Below are 25248 nucleotides of genomic sequence, written 5' to 3'. Positions count from 1 at the left end.
AATTTTAGGATATGTCATAGAAAAATATATTAATGATAAATTTAGGGTTTATGCAACTTTAAGTAGTTTTATTTAATGAAAAAAAAAATTAATGATAAGTAGATTGTAGAGGTAGCTCGGGCAAAGCCGGACACCAATACTAGTATGAATAAAGCTGAATACCTTTCTGCTCTCTATATTCTGACACGCTATATATATAACAATAATAATACGAAGTACTGAAAATTAAAGAGTGGATAAAAAAACAAAAAAGGAAAGCAATAACGCACACTTTGCTGTCCTTCCTTTCTTACCTTTCCGGCGACACAAATCCCAGTTTAGACTCTCCCTTGATTATTATTCCCTTTTTATTTTATTATTATCTCTACTCTATACGACTCTACCCACCGTATGATCAATCACAATCTCCATCATCATCATCATCATCATCATCATCATCCTGTTCATCCCCAATTATCATCGTAAACCCTAAACTGCTCAATTTTCCCAATCATCTCAATTCGTTTTGCTCTGCTATCAACACACACTTGATCCGGAGAATGATCATATTAGCTACTGATTTCATAATTTAGGGATCATGTGGTCCTTCTGGAAATCCCGTAATCGATTCTCCTTGGATGAACTTAAGTATGTCAATTTAACTACTGATTTCTCTTTTTTTAGGATTATTTCTTCTGTTTATATTCAAAATTGTAGTTGATGAACCGCCTAGTCAAAGCTAGATAGATGATTCTTATAATGTTACTGTGTTGACAATAAAAGAATCACATTAGTTTTCGAATCTAATTTCTATGACTCTTCTCCCTTGTGCACTACCCAGAATTTGATGAATTTGCTTATTTGCTGGTCATACTTTAGAGATTAACTTTACAACAATGCCTCTGTCGTCGTCTATTCTTAATTAAATTAAATGACAAATGGGTTGCAACAATCTAACTGTCCTTTCGCCGCTCATACAGATATCTAACTGATCAGCTACAAAAGGTTCAAGTTGTGAATGAAGTTAACAAGGTTAGTGAATCACCTTTTTCTCTGCTACTCTTGTACTGTTGTGGGTATCTTCTAATGAGTGTTTCTTGGCATCAAGGATTTTGTTATTGAAGCACTCAGATCGATTGCGGAATTGGTAACTTACGGAGACCAGCATGACGCAGCCTTCTTCGAGTAAGATAACATCTTTGTCAATTGCAGAATATCTATTGTGAAATCGACATACTGAATACAGTCTGTGTTACTCTCACTCTTCAACACAGTGCCGTGTCTGACATGTGTCAGCTATTTTGTTCGACATTTTCTGTTTCCTAGTCTAGAGTGAGGTGTCCCAAGTGTCGTGTTGTGTCGGACACGCGACACGGCAGCTATGTCAAGCGTCAGAGTAACATCGAATAAAATTCATTTTTCTATAGTTGAAAGTTGTTTCTGAAAATGTTGGAGAAAGCACATTCCTGTTAAGGTGAACAGTATTGAATATAATCGGTTGGTTTGAGCTTTGGAATCCCGATTAGGGTTTATGCCCTTTTGAAGCCATTAGTTAACCTTGAGCACTTCATGGTGGCTTATAATGCCTAATATCCCGGGGATTTGTTGATGCCATTGCAATCTCTCAACTAGATTTAAACAACACCAACTTATGGGCGGGGTGCGAAATCATGGAACTCATTTGATATCGCAAATTCATTCGGAGAGCTGTCATGGTCCTAGACGAGTCTGTAATTAAGTACTCCCTCCAACCCATTTTTATTGCCCTACTTTCTTTTTTGGATGATTTAACAGAAAGTGGGAAAATAACAATGTTACGCTTTGACTTAAGGATAGCCGGGGATAATTTATTATGATGGAGTAATTACCTAAGTAATGGCAATTTTGGAGGTTCACTATTTATACTTACTAAATTAGAAAGAGGACAATTAGTTTAGGATAAATTTGAAGGGAAAAGGGGACAATGAAAATGGGACGGAGTACTTTGGATCAATCTTATCTGAAAAGATTGTATAGAGATGTTTCCTAATACTTATTTTTTTCTTCTCCTCTTTCGTCTCTTTAGCCTATCTAAGCACTAGTGGTGCTTTCTCTTGTGTGAAGATGCATTAGGTTGTGATGCAAATTCTGAGTAGAGACATATCAACATAAAAGGGGTTATGATTTATGAATATTGGACATTATAAAGCCATTATTTCTAGACATTCTCCTTTGCATTCCAGATCATCATACCTGCTATGTCTCCCACCTACCGCCCAAACAAACACTTGTTTTTGTCTGTAACGAGGGACTTTAATGTTCAAACACAGATCATTTCTTTGTGTGAGGACTGAGGACCAAGAAAGGAAGAGTAGTTAAGAGGAGATACGATCCTCCTACAGACCTTTGAGAAAAGTCCTTTAGAATATATAAAGGATGTTGGATTTTTAGTAAAAGAAAGTCAGCCTTTTGAGTTTTAAAGGAGACAATTCTAGTCTATCTAGCTTTCTCTGTGGAGTTCACTTTCCTATAATACGGTTTAGAGTTTGATTTTTCATTTTGAAGTTTTTTCTTCGTACTCCACTCTAATTTTATCTTCCCACTTTTCAAAATATGTGAGGGGTGAGAAGTGGGGAGATATAAGTGTGTGTCCGTGTAGTGTTAAACCCTGCAGAGACTTGACCAGTGATTAGATCTTGTTGCAATTGTACCGACAACAAAGTAATTATGGCTCTTTCTGAACACAACACCAAAAAAGTGTTGAATTTAACACTCCCTCAGTAGGCTCCATTTATGTGAATGTGCGCCAATTTAACCTTTTTTTTCCTCACAAAATATCAATTCGGGATTAAATTATTAAAATGGACAGATTACTATTGGGCGATTCATGGAGATGCTGATTTTCTATATAATCTTCTGGATGCTGATGTTTTTGATAACCTGCAGTTTTTTTATGGAGAAGCAAGTCCTGGGGGAGTTCGTACGTATTTTGAAGATCAGTAGAACTATCATGGTTTCGCTACAGTTACTTCAGACCATGAGCATCATGATACAAAACATAAAACATGAGCATGCTATATGTAAGTTGTCACTCTGAGTTCTAGTTAACCGTGTCCTTAACAATGGCTAACATCGTGTAGTGAGCCAAGTTGCATTGTTTTTTTTCTTCTATTAATTGACTATAAATCTTTTTGATATTTGCAGATTATCTTTTCAGTAATGAGCACATTAACTACCTCATAACTTATTCATTTGACTTTCGTAATGAAGAGCTATTATCATATTATATATCTTTCTTGAGGTTTGTTTTCATATGCATTATGTTGATTATATATTAATTGCCTTCTTTCTTTCTACCAAGATGCTTGGTACAACTGTAAGTTTTGATGATTTTTTATTTGTTTTGGAATTGGTTACTCAAGAGCTATAAGTGGGCATCTGAACAAGGGCACAATATCCTTGCTCGTAAAAACTCAGGATGTAAGTTCAACCATGCTCTGCTTGGTTTTAAATCTCCTTTCCCGTCAAATTTTGAATCTCTCTTTGTGTTTCTTCCTGCTTAGACTGAACTTTAATTGTACATGAATATGCTTACCAAACTTCTACTTTATTCTCTGTGTAATGGTGATACAACGTAGGTACTAGGATTCGCAATGTACAAACTGCCATAAATGAAAAAGAAAAGTGCAGTCAGTTTAGATTGATCGTAGGCAGGACCAAACTAGAATTGCTATTTTTCTGGTTGTTGATTCTTTTTGCTTTATCTGTGTGATAGTGATGCGTATTACTCCCTCTATTTTAATGAATAAACCTCGTTTTACTTTTTGTTTTCTCTCGTCGTTGAAAAGTCAAATTAAATTTATTGAAATGGAGGTTGTAATGTTGTATTCATTTGTTTATCAGTTTGAATGAATTGTCAGCTCAAATATGCTCAGATGTCCACCAAAGTTTGGACAGTGACATGCTAGACTGTTAGCAAAAGTTTTCAAGGAAAAAATAATTTGTCCGAGTCATGGCTGGTGTTAAGGACCCTTTCACGAATACAAATCAGCATTGAAATGTGGCAAGTTTGATGAAAAAGTGGACAGATTAGGAAGCTTGGTGGTTATTGAAACTACCCTGTACACGAGATTTAGCTTCTTATTTTAACTAGAACTTTTTACCTGTACCTGCTGCCGTAGCTTTTCTTTGCATTATTCCAGTTCAACTCGTTAAATATATGTAACAGTGGCAAAGACCGTGGGATATGAAAGGATGAACTGTTGTAATAGGTATATGTAGTTTTGTACATTTTGCTTCGACTGTTCTCAAGTCTCCACATTCTTGTCTTGAATTGCTCTTATGATTAAACAATGCAAGTTTATGCGCTTGTCAAAAAAAGTAATGCAAGTTTATGTTGTGACTAAGTTGTCAAAAAATTAGGACAAAAAAGTTTAATTGGACTTTGTCTTTTGTTTATGTATGGTATTCCTGGCTGTATTAATCAATATAGTTCACTTTCTCAATTATTGATGTAGGATGATGTTGTCTGCTTTCCTTTATATGATGAAGCTATCCGATTTGCTTCACATGAAGAGAGCATGATACGTATTGCTGTACGTGCACTAACTCTCAATGTTTACCATGGTCAGTTTTTTCTTATATTATGCACTGAGTTTTAGATAGATTTTTTTCTTTTTCATTTTAATGCCTTTTTTTGTAAATATTTTTTGTTCTTTTGTATCTAGTTGGAGATGAGAGTGTAAATAAATATGTTACCAGCGGACCGCTTGGCGAGTACTTTGTTGGCCTTGTTTCCTTCTTTAAGAAGCAGTGTGTCATGTTAAATGACTTGGTCTTCGGTGCTTCAAAGTGAGTTACTAATTATATTTTGCTGGATCAACGTAAGTTGACATTTACTTTCTTACTTACTGAGCATATTTTCTTCTATATGAGAATAGGGAACATAGTCAAGAAACGTCTTCAAGTATAATTGCTTCCATGGATGAAATCGAAGACAATTTGTACTATTTTAGCGATGTTATCTCAGCGGGAATCCCAGATGTTGATAGTTTGATAACAGACAATTTGTTGCGGCTTTTGATATTGCCTTTGTTGCTGCCTTCTCTGACAATTGAAGCTGTAAGTTTGGAAATATTTCTCTTGTAGGTTTGACGTCAGATTGACAGCTCTTTCTTTGTCGGTTTACTGTACTTCCTGGTTGTATCTCTAACTTATAAAAAAAGATGTACTTATTTGTTGCTGTGTCAATTTTTTTTTTTTTTTTTTCAAATTTGTAATTCGTGCTTGCTGTTGATTTATATAAATGTAGTTCTTCAACAATTCACCTTTTGCTTTTTAGTAAAGAGGTTTTGTTGGTTTTATATTTTTTTGACAAGTAATAATCGATATTCTTAGGCTATGAATTGTGATGGAATAAATCAGAGTTGCTCACTTAAATGGACACGCATGTTTTTATTGTATAGTCGCGTCAATTAATGTGATTCTTGACACAAGTCATCGTTGGTCATCCCTCTCCCTGTTTGTAACACAGGGGGTAAGGGTGCAAACATCTGACCCTGTCGCCTCGTCATCTGTGGGAGACCTCGAGGCATTGGGGCAGTGTTGTTATTCTAATAGTCAATATGTCGTTAAAGGTGGATGACACCCATGTAAGAAAAGACGTTAAGGAGGTGATGCCTGCACACAAAACAAGTGCTCGATGCTTCAGTTCTTGAGCTCTCGCCAGTAATCTTAGCTATTAAAGGAAGAAAAATCAAGTTTTGGTGAGAGTGGATCACCTGACTCCAACTATACGTCAACTTCAAAAAGCAAACTTTGAGATCCTTATACGTAGGACCAATATCATCAAAATTTCGATGATACGCGTCAATCGAAGTGGTGGTGTTTATGTTGATTGGCATTCACGTGGTTGTGCAACCACACCTAGGGTTGAGTCAATTTTAAAGATCCAATGTTACAGGGACTTAGTCTTTTGTTGCTATAACATGCCTTTACTTATGAAGTAAACTTGTTTTATTTACCTACTGTAGCTTTTCTATCCAGGATATGCCGATTGGAGCAGTCACATCATTATATCTACTTTGTTGCATATTGAGGATAGTCAAAATCAAAGATTTGGCGAATACAGTTTGTGCATCTCTGTTTTGTACGCGTGATGTCTTTTTGTCCATTCATGGTACTAAATCAAATGGCGATTTGACCTTTCACAAAGTTCAGCATACATCATCTAAAGAGCAAAATGGTGCTACTTTAGAGGGTGGAAGAAATTTGGAAGTTTTCATTCCTGACAATACCAGCTTGCAAGATAGTTCCAATGATGTGCAACTGTCTCTGAGGTATTTTATTTATTTATTACTATTATTTATTTTTAATTATTTTTATATTACACATGCACAATTTTTGTTTCATTTCTTTTATTCTGCAACCCGCTGCATGCGTCCTTTGGCAATTTCACTTTCCGCTTATCTTTGATAGGATGACTAATGTGCTAATGAACATACTGTTTTATTTTGACGTGAATGTCTATCTTGTTTAGTCTGTTTTTTAATCAGTCCATTGAGAGTTCTCAGGCTTTGAATCTTGCTTATTTCCTCTTCAGCAAAAGTGAACCAAACTAATAGTTGAACAATCTGAACAGTCCTATTGATCTAAATTGCAGAAACAATCTTTCTGATATTAGGATTCCATGATCTTGATTTTTATCTGGTTTTTGTTTAGATAAAAGTGTAATAATATTAGATAAGAATGTACAGTCAAGGGGTTTTACCAAAAAAAATGTACAGTCAAGGGGTCAAATAAACAGATAAATAACCTTAGTTATAGTCTAACAGCATATCATCAATGACTAAGGAAATGCCATAAGGCTTTGTTGAGATTATAGCGCTCAGCCTCTCACAAATTAGCATTTGATTTTTACTATTCTCACTCCATAATCCATATTAACCCTTCCTTCTATAATAAACTTTTGACACAAGTAGTGATTATCTGTTCGATGCGCTAAGCTCAGCTGACTGACCGTATTCTTTGCTACCAAGAGTTACAGTCCCTCTGTGGAAAATGTTAAGCACGTAGTTGGCAGAATGCCATCACCATTAGGCCTTAGTTTCATTTCATGTGTACTCCAGCAGGCATCTTTGCAGTCTTTTGTAGCTCCTTGACTCTACTGATCTGCTTTGTCAGAGTCATGTCTCTCGACTATCAGATGAAAGCATTCATATTGCCTATTGGGGTTGGAGCTTCTGAAAGACGATACAAGTTTTTTGATTGCGTTACCTGGGGATTACCGTATTACATACGGTATTAGGCATCTTCTGGTAGAACATTGCATCAATTGTAGCTTCATACACAATGTCAACATTTTGTTCCTCTAGCAGTACAATGCATGTTTCAAAGTAGTTATTTAGAACCTACAAGGCTTGCTGTTGGAGTGAAGAGGAAGTGTGCTAGTTGAATCGCTCAAGAAGGGGATCGGCTTTGATTATTCATGTGTCCAGTAGCACCCAGAAGCTTGCGAAATTTATGCGCTGATTTTATTACTTCCCCTAGGCTTGATCTATATGCTGAACATTTTCTCTCTCTTTCCTCAACTGACACGGGTCTTCTAGTCTTCTCCTCATTCAGAAGCCACATATAACTTAAACTTACAGTTCGAGACAGAACATGATAGAGTCAATCTGTTACTGGATAACCCTGGATACGGGTGAATGTTATGCTCTGTGCTGTTTTATTACGAGTATAAATTAAAATTTGTACTGTGTAGAAGATAATGATACGGGTGAACATTATGGAGGGTTTTTTTTTTCTCTTTCCCTGGGATTGATAAGGACATGGGGATGGAGAGAACATTATGGAGATAAATGATACGGGTAGTGGTGGTAGGGGATGAAGAAGGGAGGAGGTGGTGGAAGATGTGGCGGAAGGTTGGACTGAGATGCTAATAAAACGGGGTTTGTTTTAATTTGGGCGAATTTATAATGTCGTAATTTTAATAAGCTGATTAGGGTAATTAGGTGAAGTGTCACAAAAAACATTCCATTAGAGGAAAGAAAGAGAAGTGACTTACTTCATAAGATGTTTACTGTTACAACAATCCGGTCTCATAATTTCCATTGTCTTTAATAGGGCAGGGGATATTACTGTAACTTGTTTTACGGTGTGAGTCAACTGATTACTAATGAATTCTATGTTGAAATTTGTGCTGTGTAGGGAGGTTGTACTATCTTATCTTAATATTGGCAGTGATATACAAGCCTTGGGATCTCTAAGTTTAATGGCTACTTTGTTGCAAACCAAAGGTAACACTTTCTTAAAAAGGGCTTTATACTTTATGATGTGTTTGTTCTCACTAATTCTTTCTCATCTTAGAACTGGAAGAGTCAATGCTAGATGCACTTGGAATTCTTCCTCAGCGGAAACAACACAAAAAGCTCTTACTGGTTAGTGTGATGCTTGTTTTTTATTTTTTTTCTCTCTCTCTGCTTGTTTAGAACACAATGTGCTGTTGATTTCTGCCCTAGTTCTAAAAGCCTATGTTACTCCGACTTGGCAGAGAAGGTGTTGTGTTCGACACGTGTCGGAGTGTGAAGTTTGAAATTTGATACGGGAACTCGGTCAAACTAGTGTGTGACCAATTTTGTAGGCATGGATACGACACTTCTTATGGATGTTTTTTGAAACTGGAGAAAAGGAAAACAAAGTTGAATTATTAAATACCAATTGTTAAAAAGATTAAAAAGCCCTTTTGGGTTATTATGAGTATGTCATTCTCCTTTTACCTTTTTTCTCATCTCACTCTTCTTTGACACCAGTACACCACTAAAACCAAATCAGGTGTCATTAGTGAAGTGTCGGTGTCGTGTCTGAAAGTGGTGTATGACGGGTGTCATGTGTCGTGTCCGCGCAAAACGCGGATACGCCGGTTAAGTGAAGTGTCGGAGTAACATAGCTAAGCAAAGAGATTGGCCTATAGATGTGGAAATATTGTTTTGGTCCCATCTTTGTTCTGCTGAGACTTGAGAGACCTCTACTATACTCCAGTTTGTGAAAACACTTTTCTACTTCTTTAAAGGATCCATAAATCAATTTACGGCTAATCTATTTCACGTTTTCCGGTCTCTTTCTGTCGACATAATTTTCTTTTTGAGATGAAGCATAAGGATGCCCATTTCCAATGGAAATAGACGTAATGACTTATTCTTTTGTTTTGGATTGTGATGGAATGAAGCAAAATGGGTCAATTCATTGGCTGCCCTTCCTTTTTATTTGAAATAAAAGTAATTTGATAATCTGGGTAATGTTTCTAGGTGTTTTAAGTGTAGGGATGTCACTCGTCTAGAAATAGATGAGACACTAAAACAGTGAAATGGTTGCTTAAAAAGTAAAAACTAAGTTAATCACGGATGAAGATAGCTTCTGGCTTCTGGCTTCTTCTGACTTCTGGCTATAGCTCTTTGTTGTCCTATTAGATCAATGACCGTGTGATGGGTTTCATGGACATGATTTACTCAATCATGGACATGTTTGACCATTTTACCCCTCCCATTTCAACACCCTTCTCTCCTATTTTTTCCTTATTTCTATTAACCTTTCGATTTTCTCTCCATGGCAAGGAAATATTATGGCAAAAAGTCCGTGAAAGAGTAAATTTTGTCCATAAAAGAGCAACTACATACATCTATTGTGTGCTAATCTCATTACTTACTTTTTGGTTTGTTAAGGATGGGATATATGTTATTGATATGTAATATTATTCTTGGCTTTTGTTTTCCAGCAAGCTTTGGTCGGTGAGAGCTCTGGTGAAGAACAGCTATTTTCATCCGGAAGTAACTCGCTCAGGGGTGGATTTACTAGTGAGCTGGATTTCTACTTACAAAAACTCAAGGTTGTAGCAGCGTCTGTAGGTTTTTTTTCTTCCTTGTCCATCATGTCCTGGATGTTTAAGACAGAAAGTTGGGACAAGATTGTCTTCTAGTAAATGCATTTGAGGCTAATAATATGGGTACAAGTTCCTGATTGGAAATATACAGCACAATTTGACGTTCCAAATAGTGGTAGTAGACTAGTAGGATAAGTTTTATGAGCACATCCAGATATGAGCATCACCTCTCATGACTTTATCAACTAACATAGTTGACATTGCATTAGACCAAGCCTTATTTGAAACAATATTTGTTCTGTTTGCTATTCAGTGTCATTGTGTATGCTGTACAGCATCATTTGTCTATTGCCCTATAGGCGTACATACCATAAAATGGCAAATGGTTCGTTCTGCCTTCATCATCATGTGGAGCTCCAACTTTATCCTTTATCCGTTTATATTTACAGGAATATGGAGTTTCTTATTCTGCAGTTGACAAAAAGTCTAGCCCTCGTTCATGCAGATTTCAGGTATAAATTAAGACATTGTTGAATTGTATGAAATATTACCAATGAAGGGAAAGTAATAACTATTCCCGCTTCTAATATTATGATGTAAAAGTAGATCTATGCAAGTTTTTGACGCAATTTTCATTTTGGTCTTTTGGTTCATTGCTTCATTGGCAAAACTCCGTGTTGCCAACTCATGGGTTAGGTTGCCTACATTTGACCCTCTTGTCTCGTCATAGTCTGGAGCTATTGAGATACATGGTAATATTTCTCTTTTACATGAATACTGTGGCTAATTGTGATGATGTAAACCAGAATCCATACGATAAGATAGACGTAATGTTCGCTTGAGATGCGCACCTTATTAAGAGTCATGAACCAGAACCTGAACCACCCAACAAATTAGGGAAGAAGTGACCCAACTCAACCCGCGACCTAGATAAATTCACAGGATGTTATTTATTTGGAGCATATATATTAAGTAAACAATAATCAATATTTAGTGTGTGTTTGGCCTAGCTTTTGAAAGTGTTTTTTTGGCTAAAAACACAAATTGGCCAAGCACACCATTTTCTAAAAGGTTAAAAGTAGTTTTTTAAAAGCTCAAAAACTATCCTTTTGTCCTTAAAAATAGAAACCACTATTTGATGCTTATGATTATGAAAAGCACTTCTAGAAAATTAAGCTTCAAAAACAAAAACTCTTTTTTAACAAGTTAGGCCAAACATGCTCTTAATCTGATGTATAGTTATATTAAATTAAGCTTCTGATTAGTGATTATATGAAATTAAGATTTCTGGATCGCGAGTATAAATAAAATCTCGTTATTGTATAGTTTTAGATGTAGAGTGTTTATTAAGCTAACTAGTTTTGGAACCCGTGAAAATCACGGGATCGTTAATAATTGATTGTGTTTAAGTGTTTAATTTGTGAATAACTTATATGGAGTAGTCCCACTCTCAATCATTTGTTTAATTTTAATTAAAAAACCACTCACAAATAATTAAAAAAAAAGTAAATAAATAAACACGACTGGGGGACCGGTATTTTAAAACAAAAGTTTAATACACCAAATTTTTGATTCTGGATGGTACGCAACCAAAATGTGAATAGCTTGGTTGTTTTGAAGTGAGGACACAATCCGTTAAATTGAATTTTCGGTACTTCTGGTCTTATGGACAATCTTGACGCCATAGAAGTATTGGAACATGAAATTGCGCTCCATTGTCGTCCCTTGTTTTCAAAGGACGGGTAATGTTGGTTTCGACAACCTGGTATCAAATAAGACAATATGAATTGGTATTTTGATGAGATTTTATAGAAAGAAAATCAATGACTCTCAATTCTCTCGTTTGAGTTGCTAATGATTCTTCAATTACCTGTTCAATTAATGGTTCTTCAATTGTCTCTTTAATTAGCGATTCTTCAATTGTCTCTTTATTATTTAACCATTGCTTTGACCGGCTTAAAGATTATAGAATATGAATGGTTTTTTTCACCAACAAACATTGCATTTTGCCTCTTTATTGCTTGAATGAAGATACTGTTTTTATTGTCGTTTTGGTGCATTTTAAAGTACTTGGCCCTATGTTTATCTTGCAAAGAAACGGTCGTGAACTTTTATGTGAGCAACTTTAACAACTATTCCAAATAATTCCAAGGAAAGATTACATATATTTAAAATATCACATTTTGTGTTATAATAATATACTCCGTAGTATATATAAGATTAGATATAGGACAAAAAGTAAGAGAGTAAAGTAAGGATCAAAACTTTATAGGTGAACTCTAATAATTATTATTATTAGTATAAGATGAGCAAAACTAATTACACATTGGAATTAAAACAATGAATTGGAGAATAAGAATCGTTTTCTAACTAATTACTATTTATGCATATTATAACACTATGATAAGATCAAATTGACATGTGTATCGTAATTTGGCTAAACAATTTGATTTGTAACTTGTTTGACAAAGTAAAAATAAAACATAAGTGTTACAAAGGAGACTAAAGTGTATGAAAGAGTGAAGGACAATAATGCAACAACATGTCAACAACTTATTAAAGATTTTTGCTACCATTCGATATTTCTAATACACCATTGTAGAAAAATGAAAAAGCGACAAAAATGAAAGAGTCATCCAAACCAAATCAGTAAAGAAGATCCATAGCCATTATTTCAAATCTCGTGCATTGTTATTGATATGTGAGTATGTCATCTTCTTATAATATTAATACAAACACACACAAAAAAATAACTAATAAAATTCTAATTAATTCAAAACATAATAAAAATAAAAAGTGAAACAATTAATTTAGTTCTCATTGTATAGTTTACCTACCAATTTTTTGAATAAAGTTGAAAATTCATTTCTCTGCAATATTAATATAAACACAAAAAAGTAACTAATAAGATTCTAATTAATTCAAAACATAATAAAAATAAAAAGCGAAATAATTAATTTAGTTCTTTAGCTATATCTTACCTACCAATTTTTTGAATAAAGTTGGAAATTCATTCTCCTGCAATATTAATACAAACACAAAAAATAATAACAAATTAATACAAAACATAAGAAAAATGAAAAATGAAACAATTAGTTTACTTTTCTATGTATACTTTAGGTGCTATTTTTTGAATAAAATTGAAAATTAGGGTGAATATAATAGTTATATATATGAAAAATTCTATTACAAATTCTCTCAAAATTTTATGAATGAAAGAAAAATAAAAAAAAATATGGTACATAAATAGGAGTATATATAGTAATGATGAAGGGAAAGTTAAAAGGTCATTTCATTAAATAAAGGAAATAATGGTTATTAAATAAATAAGGTAAATAAATAAAAAAAATTATGAGAGGAGATCAATGGTTTACAATTTTTTTTTTCTTTTTTTTTTGTGTGTTTATCCCTTATATTTTTTTAACTTCTTTTACCTTATATTTCTTAATTTTCTTAAATTGGTAATCCATATCACTTTTTTTTTTTACCATGTCACATTATAAGTTATCACATCACAATTAAACTTGCAATGTCACATTTTTTTGTTAGCCATTTAATAAGATTTTATAGATAGAAACTATTATAGGTTTTATAGCCATTATACAACCATAAAATACAATATTTTAATTTTATTTTTAATTTATTTTGTGGTATTATTTAATTAGATAATTGATTGCCGAGAAACTCAAGAGGTGAATTAAATAGGAAAAAATGTTAATGAAAATTATTGGTGTTAACTGTTAAGTAATATAAAGAGTTTTAATCAATTTATTAACATATTATATTATAAAAATTGATTAAACAGAAAAAAAAATTAATTAATTTGGTGGGTGTTAAGTATTATGAAGAGTTTTAATCAATTTATTTCGTGTAATTAAAAAAATGAATTAAATAGGAAAAAATGTTAATAAAAATGGTGGGTGGTAAGTAATATGAAGAGTTTTAATTAATAAGTTTTAATTAATTTATTAACATATTTTATTATAAAATTTCAATTTTAATTATAAATTATAAATTTTATTAACATGTTTTATCACAAAAAATTCAATTAAAATGTCAATATTAACTATAAATTATGAAATTTTGATGTAATTTCTAAGGTTACATAAATTTCGAAAAACAATATATTTAATATACAAAAATCATTTAAGAATATAGATAATATCTTTTAATATTATAGATAAGTGAACTAAATTAATTTTTAGATAAATGAATTAAATTAATGTCATGTAATAATAAATTAATGTCAGTTAACAAAATGAGCGGAAAAAGGGGGATTGTCATTGCCGGTAGGAACAGTGATGATAAGAGACGGGGTAATTGGGTATGAATGTGTATGTGGCATTTGGGTTATGGGGCTGAGGTGGGCTCAAATGTCTGCGTGGCTTTTTTTATCCTATGTGGCATTGTCTACGTGGACTTAATTGAACATTTTAGGGTAGCCTTTTAATAGTATTTATAGATTTAATGGTAGTAATTGTTTCAGCTGAAGAACGATAAATAAGTACTCCCTCCTATTCTCTAGATTTCCTTTTAGGGCAGATTCACTGAAAGCTTCTACTTTCCATTTTAGGTATCTAATTTAGTGAAATTGACATCACTGATGACTGACCCCATTTCTATAAAACCACCACCCATGACCCACCAAACCACAACGTACCGACCTACATCCACCACTGGGACCACGTCCACTAATTGCCCAACCCACTCGGCTGTCTCGACCTCACCTCTTTTCTTCCCCAATTGACCCACTGACCATCATTATCGGCTTGTGTGTATCCACACTAGCAACCCCGCCACCAACTACCACTACTCACCGCGGACACCTACTTGACCAATCATCCCACCCACTTGACCCCACCACTATTGTTGGCAACTCGACCCACCACCATAAAAGTATTTCGGAACACCTTTTCGAAAAATCTGGGTCTTTTTAAAGGCGATGAAGGGTTGTGTGAAAGGCAGTGGTGAAATGGAGTTCATGGTGGTGGACTAGATTGGCTTTTGGGATAGGTTCCGGTGGGTTGGTGACACTTGGTGTGGGTCATGGCTGGAGGATGGTGGTTCTGGGCTATGTTCTTGTCGGTTAGGGTTGGACAGGTGTGATGGTTGAGTTGCGGCTGATCATTTGATAGGTGTGCAGGAGAAAGATGGTGAGGAAAGAAAATAAATGTGGGGTTAATATTGACCATTTTGCTTTTGCTAAATTTGGCCCTCAAAAAAGTGGAACATTCCAAATATTAGGAGGGAGTAGTTCATATAATAAAAAAAATAATACTCCCTCCATCCCACTTTTATTGTCTCCTTTCCCTTCAAATTTTATCTCAAAATTATTATCCCCTTTCTAAATTTAGTAAGGAAAAACTTTAATTACTCCTAGATAACTAACTACCCCCATAATACCATAAAATTAATATCTCAACTCTTCTTTAATTTTAGGGGTAAAGTTGGTAGTTCACTACTTTTCCTTAAATCCTCATAAAATGGAAAGGGGCACAATAAAAATGGGATGGAGGGAGTACCAAATAATATTAGATTTGAAATGATTTTATAATAAAATACATTTTTATAATTTAAATTGGTAAAGGGGTAATGTTTGTGACCCCTATTCAAACCTTGAAGCTGTTGAAGTATGAGACTTTTAGTATATTCTAGAAGTTTCCGGAATGTTCTAGATTTATCCGGAATGTGCTAGAATAATGTAGAAACAACTAGAATAGTCTAGAAGAGTCTAGAAGGATCTTGAAGAGTCATGTATGTTCTAGATTTATCTAGAACAACCTAGAACCTTCTAGACATGTGTATAAGTGGTAAGGAACTCTAGAGAGTTCCGTGTCTAGGCCACTCTAGAATGTCCTATTCTAGAGTGTTCTTAGGATGTAGGAGAAGGAGGAGGAGCTCTATAAAAAGAGGACCTCTCCTCCCATTTCAATGAACCCAAGTGAACCAAGTGTATCCCAACAAATTCACAACAAATCAATACACAAACTAATTCCTTTAAACTAAACTCCAACAAATCAACCTTCAACTAATCAACTAACAAACAACTAATCTCCACTCTACTTCCTATACTCCCCCATACACCAACAAGTGGTATCAGAGCTCTAAAGATCTTAGGGCAACAAAATAAAACTATGGCTTCCGCATCAAACACTCCATTGCCCGCTCCTCTAGATTTTCTAGATTTATTTAGAGGAGAAAATTATGACCATTGGTGCATTAAAATGAAGCTCTTCTTAAGAGCAAATGCACTATGGGAGATAGTGGAAAATGGTCCCCAAAAACAACAAGAAGGTGTTCCAACCACCGAAGCCACCTTAAAGAAAATAAAAGAGGATGAAATAAATGACGCCAAAGCCCTGTGTTTCATCTTTGATACCGTTTCGGAGATCATTTTTCCAAAAATAATGTGGGCTTCTACCACAAAAGAAGCATGGGATTTACTCCAAAAAGAATTCTATGGTGATGAAAGGATAAGGGCATTACGTCTTATTGCCTTAAGAAAACATTTCGAAAATTTGAAAATGGGGGTGAATGAAGACATAAAAACCTACACTTGGAGAGTAATGGAGACAATTAACCAAATGAAAATATATGATGAAGAAGTCGCCGACACGAGGATTGTGCAGAAAATTCTCGTAACATTGACAAAAAAATTCGACATGATTGTCAATGCTATTAAGGAATCAAGGGATGTATCGAAGCTCACTCTGACGGAGCTAATTGGATCCTTACACACCCATGATCAGAAATTCAAGATTCGAGAATCTTCTTCCGAGGATACATCTTCTTCCCATGATGATCAGAAATTGATGAAGACTCGAGAATCTTCTTACGAAGATGCAATCTGGAATTGGGAAGAAAAGAGGGTAGAAAGAAATGTGACCCTAATCCCTGATCATCCACAACATTTAGACGGCGATGTTGGCACAACCAACAACAATGATCCTCCTACACCTCCATCAACTCCTAATACACTTTCTCTATCCTCAAATGACAATTCAGAGAATGCTACGGGAGCACAAGGTAAGAAAAATCTATCTGAAATTTATGTAGAATGTCCCTCCATTCAAGATACAGAAGAGTGCGAAAGATGCTACTTCACTTTTGAGGAGCCAAAAGACTTTGATGAGGCTTTCAAACACAAGGAGTGGCAAGAACCTATGGAGAAGGAGATAAATATGATAAAGGAGTTGGTTGACAAGCCAAGAGATCGAAAGGTAATTGGTGTAAAATGGGTTTATGAAACCAAGTTAAAATGCGACGGTTCTATCAACAAATATTGGGCAAGATTGATAGTTAAAATATACTCCCAACAAGATGGAATAAACTACGGAGATACATTTGCTCCGGTTGTTTATCATGCTACTAACTCCAGGAAGAGACGTACATCGAGCAACCTCCGAGTTTGGCGATACAAAAGAAAAAAGAAAAAGAAGAGGAACGTTCAAGGCGAGTGTTACACCAAAAGTCTCAAGGAGGAGTGTTGAAGTATGAGACTTTTAGTATATTCTAGAAGTTTCCGGAATGTTCTAGATTTATCCGGAATGTGCTAGAATAATGTAGAAACAACTAGAATAGTCTAGAAGAGTTTAGAAGGATCTTGAAGAGTCATGTATGTTCTAGATTTATCTAGAACAACCTAGAACCTTCTAGACATGTGTATAAATGGTAAGGAACTCTAGAGAGTTCCGTGTCTAGGCCACTCTAGAATGTCCTATTCTAGAGTGTTCTTAGGATGTAGGAGAAGGAGGAGGAGCTCTATAAAAAGAGGACCTCTCCTCCCATTTCAATGAACCCAAGTGAACCAAGTGTATCCCAACAAATTCACAACAAATCAATACACAAACTAATTCCTTTAAACTAAACTCCAACAAATCAACCTTCAACTAATCAACTAACAAACAACTAATCTCCACTCTACTTCCTATACTCCCCCATACACCAACAGAAGCAGCCCAAAACCAAATTGGCCCAATCCAAACCAGAACGACAACTTGTTTGACAGGTTTAATGTGAGGTATAATGCTATTCCTACAATTTGAAGATCCTCATGGAGTAAGGACATGTGAAAATATGATGTTAAATCCTGTCAGTTATGTGTTATGTGACGTACTGAACTTTACATCAATGATTTTCAGCTTGCTGTGATATATTCTGTTATGTAAAGGGTTTTTAAAATAGCAGATGGGTTGCCAAAACGGGCAATATTTAACCGACATGATAGATACATATCAATACAAGGTTTACGAGAGCCGATATTCGACCAATACATGTACATATACAACATACTCCTTCCCATTTGACTTTCCAACCATTTTAAGGAGTTTGGACGATTGACCAAACTACCCCTTCCTACACCCTTGACCCTCCCTCTAACCAAAGGTCAAACCCAATTTTCTTCTCTGATGTGAATAATGTCCCTTCTCCAACGCCTACACTACGACTCTAAATCAGCCATCGCGATTCTGTTACCACCCACCACTACGTTCCGCCACCTAAAACCCATCTTCGTCTCCGTCCTAGGGATTTTTATCTGCCGACAACACCATTCAACCACCATCCAGACCATTGTGACGCTACGCACTGCCCTTACCCCTATCACCTCAACCACATCGAAACACTCCCACCACCCACGAGACATCACATCCCACCCTCGAAAGTCGGAACCCCTAAATCTAGGGTTTTTTTTATGGTGGGGATGGATTTTCTAACGGAGTGGGTTAGGTAGACGAGATAGGACCCCACCCCGATGATGATCCCGTCACTCACGACCCCGCCACCACCCTACGAGCCACCCACCACCCATGAATCCACCAGTCGGCGAACCCAACAGTGGCCAGCCGACGAACCCACAACCATATGTAGATCTGAAATGGAATGGGCGGAGGCTAGAGTGGACAGCGACTGTGGTGGTTGGCAACCTAGAAAGAGAAGGTGATTGATGGTGGTCACAAAATGTGGCCGGGGTTTGTCAGGGATGTTGGCTGGTGGTTTGGGAAGTGACTGATAGAAAGGGCAGAGGGTGGAGGCAGGGTAATAATAGGTTGGGTAAATTTTAGGAAAGGTTGAGGGCACTTTGGGAATTAGACACTAAAAAACATGCCATAAAAGGAAAGAAAAGATAACAAAAAAATTTGCAAAAGAAGAAAGTGGGAAGAAAATAGAAAATGGGAGGGAGTATAAGAATACCTCCATACCATGCTTTAGGTACATTGGGAACATTTATGTGGAGGAATGTTTAGGGTGTAACTTTCGAGAAAGTAAAATAGCAAAAGTGGCAATTGAGCTTAATTTGAGCCCCATTACTTTGGTTAATGGTTAATCGTGAGATTAAACCCCTTAAGTTTGGATTGTAGCAATTAGGCCCCATAAGTTATGGAAAAGGTGAAATTAAGCCCCTTACTCAAAATCTAATGATAAATTCAATTTCTCATATCACAAAAACTCAATTAGGTTATATTTTTTTTAAAAGAAAAGTGTAAAATTCTCTTTTTTTTAAAAAAAAAAAATGAAAACAAAGACCATATTTTAAAATTCTGGAAAAGTAAAAACTTTAATTTTATTTTACTTTTTTTCGAGAAAATCGTCATTTTACTTCTGGAAAAGTAAAATTCTGGAAAAGTAAAATATATCTCTATTACCCAGAAAAAACTAAGCACGTATATTTTTGTATGTCTCATCTTTTCACAAATAAATAAATAAAAAACATTATATATATATATATATTTTTTTTTTTTTCATTTCGTAAAGAATTATTAACAAATTTAAGAAAAATATTCAGTTTTTTAATAAAACATAAATATTTTTATTCTTATGAAATAATTTAAAATCTTCTCTAATTGATGCTAATTCATTATTTTAAATTTTGATTTCATTGTTAACTTTTATTTTGATTGTATATATTGTAACAAGTGTAATCAATTTCACTTATGTAATATGATAAATTGAATTTATCATGAGATTTTGAGTAAGGGGCTTAATTTCACCTTTTGCATAACTTATGGGGCCTAATTGCTACAATTCAAACTTAAGGGGTTTAATCTCACGATTAGCCAAAGTAATGGGGCTTAATTGCCACTTTCGCGAAAATAGCAAAAGTAAAATCTATGCTCTATTGTGATGCTGTTCCTTGTCTACCTTATCATTCCCTATCTTTACGAGTTACTGCTGTCCCAATCTCCCTTTTAAGAGGCATTTGCTTCGGGGAATCAAGCAGTGATTGGGTTAGATACTAGATGGATGTTGCGGATATCTTGCACCTTTGTTTATTCAATTTTGAAAGGCTATTCTTCTTGAGTGCTTGACTTGGGATCTACAAGGCATTTGGCTGTTAAACCGCTTCCGTAAATGTACGATTTAGTAATTCAAATTCTGAAGATGTTCCGTCATTGCCTCATTTGAGATTGAACATGAATGGTAGTTCTTTGAGACATATTGCCATTGACTCATAGTGTTCTTCATAGTTTCATAGTACACATAGCAATCTTATTTTGATTGTGTGTGTAAATCATTGAGCATAGTACGATGCTGGCATGGGTCGATTTGATGCTGTGATGGTTGCAAAGGTGCAAAGCAGGCAGTTGATGGAACTTTTATATTCTGAAAAGGAAAAGGTCTAAACTGTTTTTTATATTGCATAAAGGCGAGTCTAGATTTATTATGTAGATTTGAAAAAGGGCTATAATAGAGATTAGAAACCTTGCAAAGCACTTATCTGGACTTGTTTAAAAGTATCCATATACATGTGTCCAAGCCTCTGTCTCAACTGTTATATGTTGACTTGAAATGAAGTGTTCTACATCCCTTGTGTGAGCTTTGATTGTCGTACATGGGTGCGTGAGGTACTATGAACATTTGGAGTTGGAGAAACACAGCTCATAACAAATGACAGGGCAACCCTTTTGGAAACTTTATACCTTTTATCTTACAAGATCTTAAAGTCAGTTCGTTCGACCATTTACCTTTTAGGCACAACAGATTATTAGGTTCAACCAATAGTGTTAAAGCGTGCCTTGTTTTTGTTTTGGTTAGGGTAAATTGATAACTTATATCTAACATAACCCGACTTTTTAAATTTTATACCAAAGATATTTTTTTTTTCAAAACTTATACCTAACATCGCAGTTTCTTAAAAACTTAATACCAAATCTCAACCCCGGTAAAAAAAATGACAAAATTCCGGTTAAATTCATTTTTTAATGATAAAGTAAGTTATTATTTGACCATTTTACCCTTGCCTAAGTTTACTTGACCTCAACCCAATAATCATCACCTACCACCAACTCCCATCACAATCACAACCATTGCCCAGGAACACCACCGCCCACCACTAACGTCACTCACCCACTAAAACATGACAACATTATCGGCCACCTCAGATAGTTAGAGTTAGATGTCTCCGACAACCTCCCCCATCCGTCACCATCTCAACTTTAATTTTCTCAAACTACCAAGTACCAGCCACCACACATTCACACCCAGACCCAAATCTCGCTCATCCTTATCCACCACCACTATTCGTTGCTGCCGCTACTAAGACAATAAAACTCCACCACTTCTGACTAATTTTCACCTTTCTCTCTTCATTCTACTATTGTCGCCGCCGAGCCCAATTGCAAGCACGCACCGCCTTTTCTTATGCTTTATTGTGCACATATCTGCATTTCGGGGTAAAGTAATACTTCGTAATATTTAAGGCCGCCGGAGCAAGTTGGCTTTGTGGAAATTGTAGATTTGGTGGTTCTTAGGGTTGTGACTTGTTGAGTGGTGTATTTGGGGTTCTGATCGGTGAGGTTAGCTAGTTGTGATGTCCTGTTTTCGGAGAGGGATAAGGTGATGGTTGTAGTGCGTATGGTTAGGGTTGTTGAGGTCGACGTTTCCGTGAAAAGAAGGGTGTTGGTGACGGTGTGGTAGAGACTACCTCGGAAAGGGTGTGTTTATGGTGGACGTTGTGGGCGTTGATTGATTTATGTGGTGGGGAAATAGTTGTGGGCAAAATCAGTGTCAATGGTTTAAAGGGTAAGGGTAAAACGGTCAGTTCATCATCTTTTTTGCCGGAATTTCAACTAGGTATTAGGTTTGGAAAAAATGAAGATATTTGGTATAAGTTTTGAAAAAAAATTATCTTAGGTATTAAATTTAAAAAGTCGGGTTATATTAGGTATAAATTATCAATTTACCCTTTTGGTTATTACACTTTTAAGACATAGTGGTCTAATATTAGCAGTATCTGCCATATGTTAGCCAAGTATTGGTTGAAGCCTCTATCTTCGCTAAATATGGCAATTTTGTTTGTAATCCTTTACGTATGGGAAAATCGGTACATGATAAACCACGACAAAGATCCTTTAGGCGTTAGACGAATTGTCCGTAATCAGCCATTGTTTAGCACCATGAGTGCACCCTCATGTGCCTTACACTTAATATGGTTATTTTTTGTGTAACTTAATGCTCTGCATTGTGCGAGTTTCAATTTGCCTTGCTCTATGAAAAGGTCCTTAACGATGAACAAGGTTTTATGCTATGAGTGTTAAAGATATGGTGCTTGACTGGAAGTTTTCTGTGTCAGGTGCTTGATGCTTTGGTTAATCTGCTGTGTCGATCTGATATATCAGCTGAGACTTTGTGGGACTGTGGTTGGCTCTTACGTCAGCTGCTTCCTTACAGCGAAGCCGAGTTCAATAGGCAGCATCTTAAACTACTTAGAGTAAGAACTAGAACTAGAACTTGTTAAATTGGTGTTAATGAAAATAAATTCTAGTCGAATGGGATGTACAATTTAAATCCCGTATTCTGCTACAATAACTCATGTATGTTCCATTGACAGGAATCTTTTGATAAATATTCCAGTCATCTTCTACTGGAGACTAGAGGAGCGTGGGCTGATTTCCTTATCTCAGTCATTTGTGACGAATGGAGAAAGTGTAAAAAAGGTAACACATTATCATCTGTCATATTGAATGAAGTTTGCATGGGTTTATCTTGACATAGTAATTATGTTAATGTAGCAATGGAGTCTTCTTCACCCAGGAAAGAGCTCAGATGCATGGTGTCTCCATCGTATTCTGAAGGTATTTGGTTTAAGACCCTGGATTTCTGATTGTTTCTGTCGATATTCTGTGTGGTGCTTAAATAAAAGTTATGCAACATCCATCCTTCTCACAGGTGTCGTTTCAAGCGAATCATCAACAGTTGGAGAGAGAATGTGTGAAGTTGTGAAGGTGAGGAAACTATTGCACAACTATTGTGCTTAATTCTTCTTTCCTGTTTCAATTTAAAAGATTCTCCTCCCTTCCTAGAATAAAGTAACTCTCAATCGCTAAATGATTGAGCACTTTTGAATAGGGTTTTCAGAAAATGAGTGGAAATACCCATTATATCTACGCTCACTGCAAGTATAGGTCTCTAGTTCCTTTTAATATCATCTTTTTGAAAAGGGTTAATTTGAAGAATATAATTTTAACTTCTGGTATAGAAGTAATCAGTTATTTTTGAGACAATCCAGAATAGAATAGTGATCATTCCCTTTGGAACAGAGGGAGTATAAAATTATTACAGCTCTTAACCCTTAGGCTATAGAGCTTTATATAGTGATCGTTCTAATTTCCTTTCCTATTCAGGCGTTTGTTCTTCTTTGTCAACTGCAAATATTCTCACAAGGCAGAACATTGCCTGACAACGCACCAACATATCTCCCAGGTGACATACCAAAAGACTCTCGAGCTATTGCTATTGGTGTGGATATAGCCGGTCCAAAGCAAGGCATTGAGTTGAAACTTGGTTAGTCTTTTGTCTCTGTTATGTCTCGCTATCTTTGCTCAAATAATGCTCACAATTGATTTTCTTAATTCAAATACACACAAAAAGTACAAATCATTTTGTTATTATTACTTGCAGAAGATGCTATTCCTTGTCGAATTGCATTTGAAAGAGGTAAAGAACGTTATGTTTGGTTTCAAGCGGTGTCAATGGGTACTGGTGGTTGGGTTATGCTGTTGGAAGAGCTTCCTTTGCGACAAAATGTGGGAGTTGTTCGAGTTGTTGCACCTTTAGCGGCCTGTAATGTACGTATTCCACAGCTATAACTTTCAAACATGTTACTACTACCTTCCTTCTCTATGAGCTTCTTTAAAACTTTTACTCCCTTCATGCCATTTGATTGTCTTGGTGTGACTTTATGGGTCAAATGATGACGAGTTTGGTATTTTTTACATAAACAAGAGTTACAAATTTCAAAAATAGTAAAATAAAAATAGTAGTTTGGTAAATAAACTGTGACGAATTTATAGTAGTGGTAAAAGTTGACATGACCATCAAACTCAAATGACTTAATTTGGAGAAGAGGCAGTAGTTTTTTGTTGCTAAGCACAGCTTATTGATATTTTAGCCTGATTCCTCCCCGTCTTCTCTTTTATGCGCCAGCCGAGAGTGGATGATAAGCACCCGAGATGGTTACATCTAAGGATCCGTCCACCAACATTACAGGCAGTCGTTCCTTTGAAATATGGTCAATCTGTACAAGTGAAGGGGCGGACTTTAGTAGACGGTAGGTGGACTCTAGCATTTAGGGATGAAGAATCTTGCAAATCTGCTGTGTCCAGGATTTACAACGAGTTCAATCTACAAAGTCAAGAGGTAGAGCGGCGGCTAACCCCTCTTGTACATCCTGAAAATTGTACAGATCCTTCAACCCTTTCATTTACTCCTCTAGAAACAATAACCCTTCCTCCCAATACCTTGTAAGTTGGCAGTTCCTCATTTGTGTTGGCCAATACAGGTTAGTTTTGTTATTGTTACTGCTATAGTAATAGTAATAGTAAATTCATCCGTGTGTACATATTGGGTAGGGAAACCTTTAGATACAATGTAGATTAGTTCCAACCATGGTGTCAAACTTGGGCTGCCGACGCTGTGTCGCAATTGCTTTGTTAGTGTTTTGAAGGTTATCTTGAGCATATGTCGGCCACAGTTATCACGCACTGAATGAGATTAGGATACAAAAGCTGATTCCATGATCGAGATTGAACTGATATTTTTACCATGGTTCCAACCATTTATGCCAATTTGTACAATAATGCAAGAGTCGCGGAGGTATTCTTCTGTACAACAGTGCCATCTACAATTTTTTTTCCTTCAGGTACAGTGTTATGTACTTTGTAAGCCGCTATAATGTGTTTTATTGGACAATGAAAAAAATGTGTAAGCCGTTATATTGGGTGGAAGGAAAGTATAATTTTAGGTTTGTATAGTGTTTTGCTGTTAAATTGGATTCATGTCCTTTCTGTTATTGTATGTTACTTGGAGTGTTCTTATCCCCTATAATGCCTGAGTCAGAAACTTGACACTCGGAGAGGAGATGGTATAACACTTGCATGCGTCATATTGAGCTAATTTTTTCCATAAAATAATGG

The 25248-nt window shown here is 35.6% G+C and overlaps 1 protein-coding gene across 2 annotated transcripts; it reads left to right on the top strand.

Moving 5' to 3' along the window:
* The first annotated feature begins 220 nt into the window (after positions 1–220).
* LOC141605715 (protein TRANSPARENT TESTA 9) lies at positions 221–25081 on the top strand. Of its 2 annotated transcripts, none has more exons than XM_074424591.1 (21): positions 221–627; positions 960–1011; positions 1088–1164; positions 2905–3038; positions 3163–3259; positions 3381–3438; positions 4476–4584; positions 4686–4809; positions 4899–5079; positions 6004–6296; positions 8167–8255; positions 8326–8396; positions 9731–9841; positions 10285–10347; positions 22407–22544; positions 22665–22770; positions 22846–22908; positions 23003–23058; positions 23458–23617; positions 23735–23901; positions 24260–25081. In XM_074424591.1, the coding sequence occupies exons 1-21, from the start codon at positions 578–580 to the stop codon at positions 24578–24580; spliced, it is 2520 nt and encodes an 839-aa protein (XP_074280692.1). In that variant the 5' UTR covers positions 221–577; the 3' UTR covers positions 24581–25081. The 2 variants fall into 2 exon arrangements, with proteins under 2 accessions (XP_074280692.1, XP_074280691.1); XM_074424590.1 differs by having other exon boundaries at positions 224–627; positions 9731–9856.
* The last annotated feature ends 167 nt before the right edge of the window (positions 25082–25248 follow it).

The sequence above is a fragment of the Silene latifolia genome, chromosome 10 (genome assembly GCF_048544455.1).
Source record: "Silene latifolia isolate original U9 population chromosome 10, ASM4854445v1, whole genome shotgun sequence".
NCBI lineage: Eukaryota > Viridiplantae > Streptophyta > Magnoliopsida > Caryophyllales > Caryophyllaceae > Silene > Silene latifolia.
The sequence above is the reverse complement of the archived record's forward strand: the minus strand, read 5'-3'. Positions and strand labels throughout refer to the sequence as shown.